General features: G+C 48.9%; 1 protein-coding gene across 1 annotated transcript in view; it reads left to right on the top strand.

Moving 5' to 3' along the window:
* STAG3 (stromal antigen 3) overlaps positions 1-16,530 on the top strand; it is a 299,481-nt gene that overhangs the window by 190,389 nt on the left and 92,562 nt on the right. Inside the window, exons 13-19 of the mRNA XM_044278889.1 lie at positions 5,416-5,523; positions 5,761-5,866; positions 6,098-6,203; positions 10,761-10,864; positions 13,103-13,195; positions 13,539-13,628; positions 13,705-13,905. Of these exons, the coding sequence (XP_044134824.1) occupies positions 5,416-5,523; positions 5,761-5,866; positions 6,098-6,203; positions 10,761-10,864; positions 13,103-13,195; positions 13,539-13,628; positions 13,705-13,905 (808 nt within the window). The remainder of the gene's footprint in view (positions 1-5,415; positions 5,524-5,760; positions 5,867-6,097; positions 6,204-10,760; positions 10,865-13,102; positions 13,196-13,538; positions 13,629-13,704; positions 13,906-16,530) is intronic.

Raw genomic sequence — 16,530 nt, 5'->3', positions numbered from 1 at the left:
TTCGGCACCCTCAACACTTCTGAAGCCCGCACGGGAACGAGCCTCTTTAGCGTCACCCACCATGCTAGGGAAGCTCATCACTGCCTGCCAATGGCTGCCCCCCCCCACGATACCGGATGTTTTCATCTGGACATGGGGAGAAGCAGCGGCGCACTAGCTTTTGAATGGCACAGTAATCTTCTCATGGACTTACTTTGGCCTACATGAAACTTCATACAAAACAGTGAATATAAATAAGCATTGCTCTTAAAGGCAATGAATACCCATTATAACTAAAATAAGTAGATGTAACTGTTTAAACTTATGAAAAAGCACAACAGTGTGTGTGTGTGTGTGGGGGGCATTTCAGGGGTCGGATAACCCATCTAACAATATGGGTGGGGGCATAAGTGCCTTTAGCTAGGCCAGCTAGTAGTATTCCAGCTTTGTTCCCATACCTAAATAGAGTGGCATAGTACTACGATTTGAGATACAATTCCCTTCCCAGTACCCAGTTGTTGAATACTTGTTGAGCCTCCTTCCTATGAGACAATAATTGTGGTGTAGGAGCTTGTAGGTACCTAGTATATGCCTCCTGTAATTGGGAACTAGCAGCTTCATAGCCGTGCGATATCTCCTTTTTCTTCCTAGCAACATAAGATATTGTCCTTCCCCTTAATACAGCCTTGGCCATGTAAGCAATATTGGTGCTGTGGGCCCCATTTGTCGCCATGTAATCCGCCCACCATTCCTGAGCATGAGCCATGAAGGTAGGGTCTGAACCTAACACTGATGGGAATCTCCACAGTATGTCTTACCCTTTACGGAAGATATCCACCGAGGATAAGAGGACAAAAGTGATGAGAGATCAGCATGTCTGCAATATTTACTGATGATACTCTGTGTACCAGTATATATCCCATTCTAGACCAGTAAAGCTTAGAGGGTGAAAAATAAGTATATGATCTCTGTTGGGTTATGGTGTCTCCAAGGGTTTGTCATCCCTGTGTTTTCCATAGTTGGAGCCATAACTCTATCCTGTGGTCTGGCTATTCCCTGACTCCTCCTAGTTATGTCCCCCAATTTCCTGTCTTCTACATAATTAATTACACTGTTAAAGTCTCCCTCAATCTTTGTTAGGGCACGTGTCTGCTAATAGTCTATCTTCTAAGGGTGCATTAGAATAATATATTATACAGACTCCGTTTCCCACAAGGGGTATTCATTACTAGGTGGAGCAGACGTGCCTCCTCCAAAACCTCATGGAGGGTGAGCCAGATACCCCTCCCAGCTCCCACCCAGAGTTTGTGCATTCTATGGAAGTCACTAGTATCATGATGTGTTTCTTGGAGTATGGCCACATCAGCTTTACGTTTTTTTTAGATGTCTAAGTATCATCATCCGCTTTTCCGGAGAGCGGAGCCTTTATACATTTCACGTGACTATTTGCATAACCATTGGTCAATAAACAAAACCCACACAATAAAATAAAAAAAGTTAACCCAAACTGTGTGGTGTCCTATATTCTCTCTCTGACAACACAGTTTGCATATATGACTTCCCTTTTTGCTGAATGTTGGCTGCCCACATCCCACAAACTATCCCCGCCCAGTATTAGCTATTATAACCTTCACCCCAATAAATTAGGGTAAATGCCCCCCTTGTTTGCTGTTTTATCTAGGGTTTTTCCTATTATCGCTAGGCCTAACTCCCTATTTGGAGCGCAAGAAGAAGGTGATAGCCTACAATGGTGCTCAGAGGTAAGACCTAGTCCAGATAGTTCTCCACCCCCCCTCCAAGTAAACCTTTTGAAGACCTTATACAGACTTAGAGTACTTTATCACTTAAGTTGCTTTTCCCCACGATCCAGTCTCTGAGGTCTTTGTCCCCTGGGAGAACCTGTAAAACCATGTTCAGTTGGATCAGCGCTGTTATTCCCCCATTTATCTTGTTTCCCCCCTGGACAAATGCATAGTCTTTATTTTTGATCAAAGCATCTACTTCATCTGTGTCTTGCTGTTTGCTGGCTATCCAGCCTTGCTCCTTCAGAAAGGACTGTGCTTCTCTTACTGACTTGAAGGTATGATTGCCCCCTTGTGGTGTGGCTAGACGCAGCACTGCTGGATATACTGTAGGAGATGGAAATGAATGCACTTCGCATAGAGGACTGAGCATACTGAACTAAACTGTCGTCTTTTACGTGTGACCTCAGCAGAATAGTCAGCGAATACCAGCACTTTCTCTCCTCTAGCTTGAAGTTGGGATTTGCATGCAGAAAAGGCCCTCAGGATCTCCTCCTCATGGTTATAATTCTGAAATTCTACTTGACGGAGTCTACTTGCACTGTCCGTCTCCTTCTCTCCCACTTGCTGCACAGGTCCAACTCAATATTTTCTGCACTGGTGATGTCTGAGCTCTCAGATGAAGCGTCTGGTCTTCCACTGCTGTGGAGCAGGTAACATTCCATCTGTGCTCTGTAGGAAGTCTCCCACTGCCCTTCGGGTGTCGCTTTGAATAATATAGGGTGAGAGTGCGGCACGGAACTCTTACATCACAGCGCCGGAACCGGAATTCCCCCCCCCCATTCTTTATTCATGGCAGTGTTGCACACTTGTGTGTGTGAACGCACTCCCTTGGATGAGAAGGTGGCTTCATCAGAGAAAATGTCAGTTTGTCCTTGATGTTTTTCTTGGAGAGAAGCAACTTTTTTGCTGCCCTTCTTGACACCTCCAAAAGTCTTTGCCTCACTGTGCATGCAGACCTGTTCACACCTGCCTGCTGCCATTCCTGAGCAATATCTGCATTGGTGGTCACCCTATCCTGTAGCTAAATCCTCTTAAGGGCTCATGCACATGAATGTATTTTCTTTCCGTGTCTGTTCAGTTTTTTTTTTATTTTTATCCAAAACCATTCATTTCAACGGGTCCACAAAAAAAAAACTGAAGTAACTGTGCATTCTGTTTCCATATGTCTGTTCTATTAGGGGCTGGCTATTCCGTAAAATATTTGCACGCGGAGGTCATCCGTATTTTTTGTGAACCTCAAAATACATACGGTCGTGTGCATGAGCCCTTAGGAAATGGTTCTGGCACTTGCTGGACTTACTTGGGTCCACTAAATCCTCCGTTACCGTAATTGAACCTTCCTCCTTGAGGTTCTTGATGATCTAATAAGTGGCCGATTTAGGTGTAATCTTACAAACAGCAATGTCCTTGTCTGTGAAGCCGTTTTGATACAAAGCAGGAGTGACTGCCTGGTTTCCTTGGCGATAAACATGGTTAACAGAAGAAGACTTTCAACCACAGCACTTTCTCCTGAGATAACGAGAAGATAATTAAAATGATGTTGGCAGTGGAAATGTTATTTTTTTTTGTGATTAAGTTGATTTTCATGGCAAGGAATGACCTTGCAATTAATTCTAACAATCTATAGAGTTAAAGGGGTTGTCCAGGTTCAGAGCTGAACCTGGACATCCCTCCATTTTCACCCAGGCAGCCCCCCTGACATGAGCATCGGAGCAGTTCATGCTCCGATGCTCTCCTTTGCCCTGCGCTAAATCGCGCAGGGCAAAGGCATTTTTCTGAGTTCCGGTGACGTACCGGGGCTCTCTATGGGGCTGACAGGAACCCCGGTGACGTCACCGGCACTGATGGGCGGGATTTGGCTCTGCCCTAGCCAGTAAAACGGCTAGGGCAGAGCTAAAGCCCGCCCCTCAGAGCCGGTGACGTCACCGAACACACTGCTGGGCGGAAGTTACCGCCCGGCAGTGTGTTATTGTAAACACAAGAGCCTGTGCCCTGCGCGATCTAGCGCAGGGCACGGGAGCGCATCGGAGCATGAGATGCTCCGATGCCAGGCTCAGGAGGGCTGCCGGGGTGAAAATAAGGGTATGTCCGGGTTCAGCTCTGAACTCGGACAACCCCTTTAATGCAAAGTGCCACCATGTAAATGAAGCAGCAGCCTTTGTAAAAACCAAAATTTATGTCAGTCTTAAAACTTTTGACCACAACTGTACTGGACCTGCTCTTTGTGAGACTACCTGCTTCCCACCACTCCAGTCCTGCCACCTGGCTCCTGTTCATACATCTGTCGGTCTCTGGTTTGTTTACTGTGGCTGGGGTTTGGACATAGTCACCTGGGCCGCTGCAGCCAATGACTGACCCAAGTGCAACGTCACTGCTGGGTTTTGGGAAACATGCTACAGCTGAAGCCAGTCATTGGCTGCAGCAGTGGAAGTAAACAAGCCAAATACCTGAAGATGGAAGCCGGAGCGCAGACTGGAGCGGCAGGGGAGGTCTTTCATCAGGTCATACATGCTAGGGGCCATAACTAAATAGGGAAATTTTCCCAGAAAACCACGCCGTTCTGCTGGATCTGTAGCACCTGATGGACCTCAGTGACTTATTATGTGGTCCTCGAGTTCTGCTGAAGTGTCATTTCGACAGGAAAAGTAGCATTTCATGCAGCATTTTTATTATATTTTTTTAAATATAAGTGGTGTTATTAACCCCTTACTGACATCCACTCTACATGTACGACGATGTAGATGTCGGGTCTATAAAGATGGCACCCACTCAGAAGCTGCACTGGTGCCATAGCCATCGAGTGCGATAACTGATCATGGACTTTTAACACCTCAGATGCCGTGGTCAAGTGTGAGCATGGCATCTGAGCAGTCAACTACCGGGAACGCTGCTCTCCTGGTGACCAGTCAGCTTCCCCAGGATGAGATTGCTGGAGCTGTTTGGTTGCTATTGCAGCCTGGAGCCTTCCGAGAGTTCTGAGGCCTGCCATAGTGAAGTTCATATAATCAGTATCAATGTGTCCCCATATCCCCAAAACATTAAATTATTTATCTCATATGGTATCACCATGGGCTCTCACACAGCTCCATGGCAGTATACACGGCTCATTTTCAGGGGTTGTGGTTGTTGTGCTTGCAGACTATAGGAAAAAGTGCCAGCCTCTCTGGTGGCTGGGAGAGCACATAGGCATGCATGGGCAGCAGCTCCTGTCCACCTCGTATCTGCGCTGCAGCGGTTGTCATAACTATAGAAACGAGCAGCGTATAACGTGATGGAAAAATGAATCCAGCAATCAAGAGACAATATGGAGAATCACAATACATTAATAAGTGCCTTGTAGTAACTTTCTCTACATGATAAATACCATTTTCTGAAGAGAGACCACCCCTTTAACTGTAACTGAGACCTTTTCCTAAAAGTAGTTGCAAGAACATTTCCTTAAAGATAATTTTGCTTCCTTTTTGACAACTGTATTGGTAGGGTTAACGTTTATTATTTGTGCATGATCCCTACGATAATTAAAGGTGAATTCACATGCTGAGGATTGTAGCAGAAGATAATAAATGTCATCCACATTGTAGGCTTACAGGGCAGGTTTCATGTGTGGTGCCGCCTTGTGTCTTTCCCACAGGAACATGGAAAATATTTTAAGCAAAGAAGACTGTGAGAGTATTTATCCCTTGGTGTATTCTAGTAATCGGACAGTAGCAGCCGCAGCGGGGGAATTTGTCTACCAGAGGTTAGTGCCAGGAGCCTGTTATACCCCACCGGGAGGTTTTCTGTGAACATGATCTGCTGATGTTCTCACATTAAAGAGGATTCAGGTCGACCATCAGTTTCCTCACCGCTCCATGGGGCAGTGGTCTTTGGCTGAATAGTTTTATTGCCCCTATATTTTTCAATTCACCTGTTAATTGGCCTGTTTCTGTTCTTACTACATATCTGGTGTCAGTGTATAGTGATATTTAATTATCAGGTTATTGGACAGTAGCACAGAGGAGCATAGTCCCGAGCACAGCAATCGCCGCAGTTCCCACACGTCGTTCTTTCATCTGCTGATTGATTTCTTCATTTCCAGTGAGGTGAGTGCCGCAGTAGCCTTATCATCATGTCCGCCTTCACTTATGTTACTTTATCTTCAGCTTGTCGCACACCCGAAGAAAATAATTCCAACACGACCCAGTAAGTTTTCTGTAGACATCTGCTAGACTCTTAAGTTGTTTTTTATGCATTATTTCTACACAAGCAGAACCATCCAACTTGTTTGTGTGTGGCTGGATTCATACCTGTTGTCTCTCTTGTCTCTCTGTCAGCTTCACGAACACGCTGCCTACCTGGTGGACAGTCTGTGGGACAGTGCGTCCTCTCAGTTAAGGGACTGGGAATGTCAGACTGATCTTCTCCTGATGAAGAAAACCTGTAAGTTTATATCTGCACAGTGAAATCAGACAAAACCATAACCTGTGAGAGACGAGTGACTGCAGTAATGTTCATTATTATGCCCTGCTGTGTATTACTGGGCCTATGCACAGACGGTCTCTTCCGCTGCTGCTCTCTTAGGCCATGGAGTCCACCCCACAATTCAGCGGCAATTTACAATACATGTGCCTGGCGTTTTAACCCCTCCAGGACACAGCCAGGTTTCAGCTTATTGACCGAGCATCATTTAACAAATCTGATGTGTGTTGCTTTATGTGGTAATAACTCTGGAACAATTTTACTTATCCAACCGAATCTGAGATGGTTTTCTCATGACACATTGTACTTTATGTAATGATACATTTGGGTTGATATGTTTTACCTTTTTCTTGTGCATGGTATCGAGGAACACAGCACCATAGGGTATATGCCCAGCTGCCACTAGGAGGCTGACACTAGAAACAAAAAAGTTTTGGCTCCTCCCAGGTGGGCTATACCCCTCTGCCAAAGCCGAGAGACCCCAGTCTAGTTCTATTGTCCGTAGGAGGCAGACATGACCTGCTACAATTTTTTTCGCAGGTCAGCTAATTTTTATTTTATTTTTTATTATTTTATTTTTTTCTCTACAGGTTGCAGGGGTGGCTCCATCGTGTTCCACTTTAGCTGTCCCCCTGCGGGCGCGTACTCGGGTACCTAGCAGTCACCCAGTCCCCACCTCCGCAGTGGAATGCCGGCGGACCCACGGCTCCCGTGTTGAGTCCGCCGAGGGGGTGGTCATTGCTGCGCCTGAAGAAGTCGGAAGGTAAGTAGGGATCCGGAGACCCTGTAGTCTTTTTCCCCCCTCCCTCTTACTTTCTCTCTTCCTTCTCTCCTCTCAGCCTGTTTTGTGCCTCTGGGGGTAATCTGAGAACTTTGGCCTGCTTGGGGGCCCTTAAAGTTCTTTCTTGTTTTTTGGGTCCGGCCCCTTTAAGACGGGCCTGACATGCGGCCTCTTCCTGCACGGAGTTCGCGCCGGATCCATGCAGGGACCCGGTTGTCTTTTTCCCCCTCCTTTACCTAGCGCTGTGTCCCTCCAGCTCTGCGGCGGCTCCCGGACGCAATCGCCGGCGTCCGTTTCCGGCGGCATTCTTCAAATCTAGGCCCTGGCTTTTCGGCCGTCTAGGCCGCAGGTCACGTGGAGCGGAGCTTCCCTCCGCCCACTTCTGAGTGGCTTCCCGGGCTTTCTTCCTTCTCCCTCCCCTCTGTGGGAGGAGTTTGACTTCCTCCAACCTCTGTACAGCGCGGGCTTCTGAAGGGGGCGGTTTTTTTCTGCCGGCTACTCCTCACAGTGTCTTCCAGGCCGGCTTTTACATCACCAAGCCCAAACCTGCTCGCCCCCAGTCCGCTAAGCCTCCTTCCGCATGACTCGGTCTCGGTCAAAGTGGGAGGGCGCCTGCTCGCCTTTCAAAACGTCTGGCAAGCAAGTGTGGAAGACGCTTGGGTTCTGGAGGTGGTTTCCTCCGGATACAAGATCGAATTTTCCGATCTTCCATCGGGACGATTCTTCCTGACGTCGCCCCCCAGGTCTCCCGCCGGGGCAAAAGATTTTTTTCAGGCCATTCGTTCCCTCCGCTCTCTAGGGGTCATCGTTCCGGTTCCAGAGTCGGAACGATTTCAGGGTTTTTACTCGAATCTGTTTACGGTTCCCAAAAAGGACGGTTCACTTCGTCTGATTCTGGACCTGAAGGCGCTCAATCACTTCGTCCGGGTCCGTCATTTTCGTATGGAATCCCTCCGAGGCGGACAAGTTCCTGTCGTCAATCGACATCCAGGATGCTTATCTGCACATCCCCATTGCTCTCTCCCATCAAAAGTTCCTTCGCTTCGCGGTGGGTTCTCTTCATTTCCAGTTTGTCGCCCTGCCCTTCAGCTTGGCTTCCGCTCCGAGGGTTTTCACCAAGGTGTTAGCACCTCTCGTGGCTCTTCTCCGAGCCAGGGGGGTCGCCTTGGTGCCCTATCTGGACGACCTTCTGATTCGGGCCCCGTCATTGGAGGACAACCGGTCCAGCCTACACATCACCCTCTCGGCTCTTGCCCAATTCAGGTGGCTCATCAACCACTCCAAGTCCTCTCTCGTCCCTTGCCGGAGGATGCTCTTTCTGGGCATGATTTTCGACACTCGCCTCGGGCGGGTATTCCTTCCTCCGGAAAAGATTGCCTCTCTCCAGGAGTGCGATTGCCCTAAGGGAAGCCTCCCACATCCTGAGGTGGGCGGAGAGGCATGTTCCCGTCCTCTCCGCCGTGCACATTCCCGGGGTCGACAATTGGGCAGCGGACTTCCTCAGTCGTCAGCTCGTCGATCCGGGCGAGTGGTCTCTCCACCCAGAAGTGTTCCTCCAACTTTGTCACCGTTGGGGAACTCCGGACGTGGATCTCTTTGCGTCGCGCCTCAATCACAGGCTTCCATGCTATGTCGCGCGATCCAGGGACCCTCAGGCTTTCGCGGTCGACGCCCTCGTTCTGCTTTGGGCTCAGTTCGACCTTCTGTATCTGTTTCCCCCCCCCCCCCCCATTCCTCTCCTGCCCCGAGTCCTCAAGCGTCTCAAGGCAGCCCGTGTTCCGGCGATCCTGGTGGCTCCGAATTGGCCCCGCAGGGCGTGGTACGCAGATCTGGTGTTCCTGCTCGCCGACGTTCCGTGGCGACTTCCTCTGCGCCACGATCTCCTTTCTCAGGGCCCTCTGTTCCACCGGAATTTACCTCAGCTTCGTTTGACGGCGTGGCTGTTGAGACCGCGGTCCTGAAGGCCCGTGGACTCTTGGATTCGGTCATCCAGACGATGCTTCACGCTCACAAGCCCCAGTCGGCCCGCATTTACTACCGGACCTGGAGGGCGTATTTTGCCTGGTGCAAGTCCAGGAGTTTTCGTCCTCTCCGTTTTTTCGTCCCTAACATTCTGGCCCTTCTTCAGGCCGGTTTTGAGAAGGGTCTTCGCCTGGCTTCTCTCAGGGGGCAGATTTCGGCCCTGTCGGTCCTCTTCCAGCGTCCTGTGGCTTCACGGGCTCAGGTGAGGACTTTTCTACAGGGCATTGCCCGCCGAGTTCCTCCCTTTCGTTTCCCGGTGGAGCCGTGGGATCTGAATCTCGTCCTCTACGCCCTTCAGTCTTCGCCCTTCGAGCCCTTGGCAGAGATCTCTCTGTCGTTTGTTTCGTTCAAGGTGGCCTTTCTCGTGGCCGTTACCTCCATCCGCTGGGTCTTTGAACTTGCGGCGCTTTCTTGCCGTTCGCCCTTCCTGGTGTTCCATCAGGATAAGGTAGTTTTGCGCTCGGTTCCTTCCTTTCTGCCGAAGGTGGTCTCCTCGTTTCATATTAATGAGGAAATCTTCCTTCCCTCTTTCTGCCCTAATCCTTCTCACCCTCGGGAGAATTCCCTCCATTGCCTGGATGTTGTTCGAGCTCTTCGTCTGTATCTTCGCCTCACTGAGCCCTTCCGTCGCTCGGACTCCCTTTTTGTGGTCCCGTCGGGCCCTCGTAGGGGTTTGCCTGCCTCCAAGGCCACCATCTCTTGCTGGGTTCGGTCGGCCGTGAAGGAGGCCTATGTCGCTAAGGGCCGTGCTCCCCCTTCCAGGTTCACTGCTCATTCGACTAGGGCCGTTGGGGCTTCCTGGGCGGTGCGTCTTCAGGCATCGGCTTCCCAGGTCTGCAGGGCCGCCACCTGGGTGTCTGTTCACACTTTCTCGAAGTTTTACTGTATTCATTCCCTGGCCTCTGCTGACGCCAGCCTGGGGCGCAAGGTTCTGCAAGCAGCTGTGCTTTAGATTGGCGGCATGACGTTTTTTCTTCCCTCCCTCAGGGACTGCTTTTGGACGTCCCATGGTGCTGTGTCCCCCAATGCCATGCACGAGAAAAATGGATTTTTTGTACTCACCGTAAAATCCTTTTCTCGTAGTAGGCATTGGGGGACGCAGATCCCACCCTTTTGAGTTTCTTCTTGTTTGTGGTCCCGTCGTTGCCTGCATGGTCGTCGGCTTTCCCCAGTTGAAGACTCATTGGCTTTCAGTTTTTCTTTTTGGTTCAGGTGTGGTGTTCCTACTGCTTTTGTACCGACTGAGGTCTCTCGGCTTTGGCAGAGGGGTATAGCCCACCTGGGAGGAGCCAACACTTTTTTGTTTCTAGTGGCAGTTGGGCATATACCCTATGGTGCTGTGTCCCCCAATGCCTACTACGAGAAAAGGATTTTACAGTGAGTACAAAACAATCCATTTTTATTCATAAAAAAAAATCAAAAATTTGGGAAAATGTAGCTTTTTTTTCTAACTTTTAGTTTGGACTTATGGGCACCCAGGCTCCCAAACAAGAGAATGGAGTGCCGATCCTGTGAAGATAAGGATTGGTGTATATTCTTATAGCTCTAATAAAATTGTGCACATGCTTTTTCAAAAACCTCTAGCTGGGACACAGTGGAAGCCTCCATTCAGAAGGGTGTTCTATAGAAATAGTTGCTTTGTATATGAAGGTTTACAACCCGGCCGCCGTATTTTCTGTAAATGCACCAGTTTAGATGTCTTTTCCCGTTTTCAGGCTTGGATGACCAGGAGGAGAGTGCTCTGATTAAGATCTTGGTGTCTTCTATAACACAGACAGTAGAAGGGACATCTCCAGTTGGCCGAGTATTTACAAAGAAGGTAGGTCTGTCACATGCTCTGCTCATAGAAGATGCTTGTGTGGCATCTCAATTAAAAGCATATCAAACGTTGTACCAGTTTATTACATCACGAGTAGTTTGGCATGAAGTATGTGAAGAGAAATCCCAAACTTGCTGCATTAAAATGAGAAACGAGACCAAAATGAATCAAGCTAGAAGAGCTAATACGGTGTGGTATGATTGTGTACAGTGTCATGGTGGGTCAGACCACAGGGTGCCGATCATAGCTGCCATTGTTCACAGCAAAAGGTGGTAAATGTATCCACTGGATAGATGAAGTAATATGCAAAATAACTGTGGAGCCCCAGGTATGAGTCATTAACACAGTGAAAGCCAGATATCCCTCAAAGGTTGGAAAACCAAGGCATTGCTCCCGGTTAGCCAGAATCCTACTCCACACTGATGAGGGGCAACACCCTGAAATAGCTGTCTGTGGATGGATAATTGGCTTAGGTCTTCCCCGTCACAGCCTTAAAGCTTGTAAAAGAGCGGGATCTTGACATAGGGTCCACTTAATATGGTGGATTTGGTGATCTCTGTAATGGGGACACCCCTTTTGCTTGGTTTTCCTTCCTTTGAGGGATATCTGGCTTTCACTGTGTTGAAGACCCTTAACTGGGGCTCTACAGTTATTTTGCTTATTACTGTTTCCCAGGGAGCTTTGCACTTTGGATTGCTGTGTTGAGACTCTTAACCTCTTCCGGACACATGATGTACCGGTACGGCATGTTGTCCCTGTACTTAAGAACACATGACGTACCAGTACGTCATGTGTATTTCCGATCACCGCTGCCCGGCTGGCGGTGATCGAAACAAGGTGCCTGCTCAAATCATTGAGCAGGCACCTTGTCGGCGATTGCCGCAAACCGCAGGTCAATTCAGTTTGTGCCGCGGTTTGCGACTTTTACATGGTGCGGCGGGTGGTGGTGCCATCGGGTCCCCATAGGGGCTGTAGGGGGGACCCGATGGCATGGAAGACAGCTCGATGCCTTCCTTAGGCATCGGCACTGCCTTCCGGTGACTAGCTGGATCTCACAGGCCGGAAGCTGTATGAGTAATACTCACTGTATTACTCATACAGCCAATGCATTCCAATACAGAAGTATTGGAATGCATTTTAAAGGATTAGACCCCCAAAAGTTGAAGTCCCAAAAAATAAAGTGAAAAAAAAAGTAAGGCCCCCCCCCCCCCCAAAAATTTAATTTTCCCCAAATAAAGTAAAAAAATAAATAAAAAAAAGGTAAAAAAAAATAGGGGGGGGGGGGGGGAGAAGTAGACATATTGGGTATCGCCGCGTCCATTTCGACCGACTCTATAAACATATCACATGACCTAACCCCTGAACACCGTAAAAAATAAAAACTGCTAAATAAACAATTTTATTGTCATCTTACATCACAAAAAGTACAACAGCAAGCGATCAAAAAGGTGTATGCCCACCAAAATGGTACCAATCTAATTGTCACCTCATCCCGCAAGATATGAGCCCCTACCTGAGACAATCACCCAAAAAATAAAAAAAACTCTGCAATCTGAGTTTTCTCCTATGGCTCTTAGTGCTAGAAATAGGCCATCTAGTACAGTTATCCTCCAGCGTGTGATCACATGCCGTGTGCAATTGCCATCACATACTTGTATGTTGGAATACGGAAAAGGGTTAAAGAGAACCTTTCACCAGAATAAAACTTCTAAAGTAACTATACAGGCATGTAGAGCGGCGCCCAGGGACCCCCCTGCACTTACTGTTATACCTGGGCGCCGCTCCGTTCTCCTGTTATTGCCTCCGGTATCTTTACAGTTAGGCTCCACCCAGGGGAACCTGCCGGCGCCTCCTTCTCCCATGCTGCAGCGCTGGCCAATCACAGCGCTCAGCTCATAGCCTGAGAGGCTTTTTCTCTCTCAGGCTATGAGCTGAGCGCTGCGATTGGCCAGCGCTGCAGCATGGGAGAATGAGCCGACGGCAGGTTCCCCTGGGTGGAGCCTAACTATGAAGATACCGGAGGCAATAACGGGAGAATGAAGCGGCGCCAGGTATTACAGTAAGTGCAGGGGGGTCCCTGGGCGCCGCTCTACATGCCTGTATAGTTAGTTTAGAAGTTTTATTCTGGTGAAAGGTCCTCTTTAATCAGTAGAACTAGAAAACGGTGCTCAGCGATTAACAAAAAGAAACCTAAGTTTCCTGTTGTATGTGAAGAACACCTGCGATTACTTATTTCAGATCCTGTCTACGAAAGATAAGAAGACTCACTCCGAGGATAAACTGAGGCTGAGCCGGCACATGATCGTGACGTTACCCCATCTTCTGGCTAAGGTACTGCAGGCTATAGTGCAGACTATAGGGTGTGCATGGTAGTACAGCTCAGCTCCATGCATTAGACAGCCCATACACAACAATGAAGCTGTCTCTACGAGAAAGCAGCCATGTTTTTTATTAATTTTTTTTCAGATAATTTTTATTTGACTTTTTTGAAAATCACAAAAATACAATGGAAAATAGTCTGCACAGTATACATGCAACAGTTGATGACAAAAATACCATAGCATTACAAGATCGGACAAATAGTTAATTTCATTAGAACCCCAGCCATGTTTTTCTAATTTCATACAGCCCTATAAAGGTCTTACTACCCTGCTAATTACCTTGATGTTTTCAGTTTTCGGCTGATGAAGACAAAATGGCAGCTCTGCTAAAAGTGGTAGTTTACCTAGAATTAGAAATTTACTCAACCGAGAGGCTGGAGAAGGTGAGAAGAATGGATGGAGTTACATATCCTGTAGCAGGACTTGCATGCATTGGTAATTTTGGTCTCCTCTTGTCAGAATTTAGACCTTCTGTTGATCCAAGTGCATGATATCATGGAAAAGCACACAGAACCTCTGGTCCTGGAGGCCTGTTCTCGTGCGTTGTACATTCTGTGTGACCAGGACCTTGCATTCTGTAAGAGAACAGACATTATGCTCAGCCAACTAGTGGACAAACTCACCAGTCATTTCCAGAATCACCTTCCGGACATTTTGCAGGTATCTACTACAGGTATCTAAGGCTAACCGCAGCCACTTGACTGCTCTCCCCACCGCAACTTTTTGGCATGTTTAAAAAAAAAAAATATATATATATATATATATATATATATATATATATATATATTTTGAAGAGCAGTGTATGCAAGACGGCTCAGGAATTTCACAGAACTGGAGGACTTTTGCAAGGAAGAATGGATGAAAATCAGGAGTGGTTGCCTCCACTTGCAGAGCTGCTTAGTGGGGTTTGGGGCAGCGCCTCACTACACTGCTCTACAATAGATGGTAATGATATGCAATCATGGCTGAGCAGCCCAACAAACACTCACCAATGTCTAGTATATGCAACTGCCTGATAGTAGTATGTAGTAAGGCGCTGCCCTCTCAACCCTCAGGCAGCTCTGTAAGTGGTGGCAACCAGTCCTGCCCACATTCTAGGGCAGGTTGTTGTAGGCCATTTTAAATTTCCCTTTAATAAATTGGTGACAGATTCATAAGTGTTTCTGATCAACTAAAGGTCTGGTGCTGGAACACTGAAATTTCCAACAATCTTGAAAATCATTATTTGATGAAACTGATCCTTCAGTCACATGAGACAGTAAAGCATGATGATCATACTTGCGCTAGCAGTAATTGAAAAAAATATTTTCTTATCCGTATGACTGGGGGGACATAGGTTAGCTTAGTGTCCGTAGGAGGCAGACCTCCCTCCTGTACAGGTCTGCTGATCTTCTTTTTTTTCAGATGTCTGCGTTCCCACCCAGGAGAGGGCAGTCCAGGGGGTCCCCAAGCCCACTGCTCGTTCCCAGTCTCTTGAAGACAAGGAGGACCAGAGGTTCCCAAAGCCTCTGTATCCCGCCAGCTTTCGGGTCACCATGTCTGGCCTACACCAAGTCCCCTCTGTTACCAGGATAGAAACCCTAAAAAAGGGGCAGCACACCGAAGGTGGTGACCCGGCTGGAGCCGGTGGGCCAGGAGACGCCCGACGGGTGAATATTCTCTCCTCGGCCCCCTTCCTCTTCCCTCCCCCTTCTCTGGTTACTCCTTGTGTGAATGACCCTCACTGAGGCCTGCTTACAATCAGCTGAGGCCTCAGTTTGTGCTGGCCTCCCTCCTCATCGGTGGGAAGGGGGGCTTCGTGGAAGGCACGTTTCTACGGGTTTCTTCCGCTGGGGCCACCTTCCGCTTGTTTCGGGCATTCCCGGTCCTGTCCTCCGCCGGAGCCGCTCATAATCGAAGCCCCTGCTTCTCTGCGTCCTACTTTCCATCAGGCTTTCTGCGGCAGATACCTAATGCCCGGCCGGCTTCTCCCTCTCTATCTTGGAGGGGAGGCCTTCCTTAGGGCGGCTGTGTGTCTCTTCTCTCCCTTCGGAGACGAAAGGACTGTGCCTGGGCATCCCCACATCCCTGCCAACAGGGCCCCAAGTCCTATACCCCCAAGACCTCCTCTGCATGACGTGCGGCGTTCAGCGCTCCCCAACCAGGTGGGCGGCCGCCTTCATCTGTTCCGTCGTGTCTGGATGGCTCATGTCTCGGATGACTGGGTGAGAGAACTCATCTCAGAGGGTTACAAGCTGGAGTCCACTCTGCCGCCCATTCCTTTTTTTCAGGCTACTCTCACCCTTCTGCGGCAGGGAGTGATCGTCCCGGTTCCTGCGCAAGACCGTTTTGGGGGGTTTTACTCCAATCCCTGTGGTCCCCAAAAAGGAGGGTACATTCCGTCCCATCCTGGACCTCAAGGCCCTCAACCGCTTTCTTCGACTTCGCCTCTTCTGGATGGAGTCCTTAAGATCGGTCATCGCGTCCATGGAACTGGGGGAGTACCTGTCCTCGATAGACATAAAGGACGCCTACCTCCATGTCCCCATTTGCGTCAGTCACCAAAAATGTCTCCAGTTCGCAGTGGGTCACTTTTACTACCAGTTTGTGGCCCTCCCGTTAGGTCTTGCCACAGCTCCCAGAGTCTTTACACAGATTCTGGCCTTGGTCATGGCTCTGCTCCATGCCAGGGGAATAGTGGCGATTCCATCCATACTTGGACGATATCCTGATAAAGGGACCGTTATTCTGGGCAACAACAGACAGCCTGTGCATCGTCCTGGACACCCTGAAACGCTTCGGATGGATTCTGAACCAGCCAAAGTCTCTACCCATCTCAGCAGCTAACTTTTCTGGGCATGTTATTCGACACCTTTCAGGCCAAGGTATTCTTGCCTCCGGAGAAGCTATCCGCTCTCCGGCTTCAGATTCTTCCCTTGTTGCGGCTCCGTCCTCTCCCCATTTGTCACTGCATGAGGGTTCTGGGTCACATGGTCTATGCCTTCGAAGCAGTGCCCTATGCTCCATTCCCTTTTCAGCGAGACATTCTAACCCATTGGGACCGATCCCCAGCCTCCCTGGATTGGCTCAGTTGGTGGTTGGTGTCCCCGATGCTGACGTCGGGCCACTCTTTCCTTCCCCTCCGCTGGACGCCAGGCTGGGGGAGGGGGGGGGGGGTATTGGAAAATCTCTCCGTTTAAGAAACATGGTGGTGTGAGGGTGATTCATCTCTCTCTGCTTCATTGGACTGACCACCTCTGAGGACGTTCGTTTCTGGTTCAGGCCGACAATTCCACTGCTGTGGTG

Source organism: Bufo gargarizans, chromosome 2, assembly GCF_014858855.1.
Source record: "Bufo gargarizans isolate SCDJY-AF-19 chromosome 2, ASM1485885v1, whole genome shotgun sequence".
Lineage (NCBI taxonomy): Eukaryota > Metazoa > Chordata > Amphibia > Anura > Bufonidae > Bufo > Bufo gargarizans.
The sequence above is the reverse complement of the archived record's forward strand: the minus strand, read 5'-3'. Positions and strand labels throughout refer to the sequence as shown.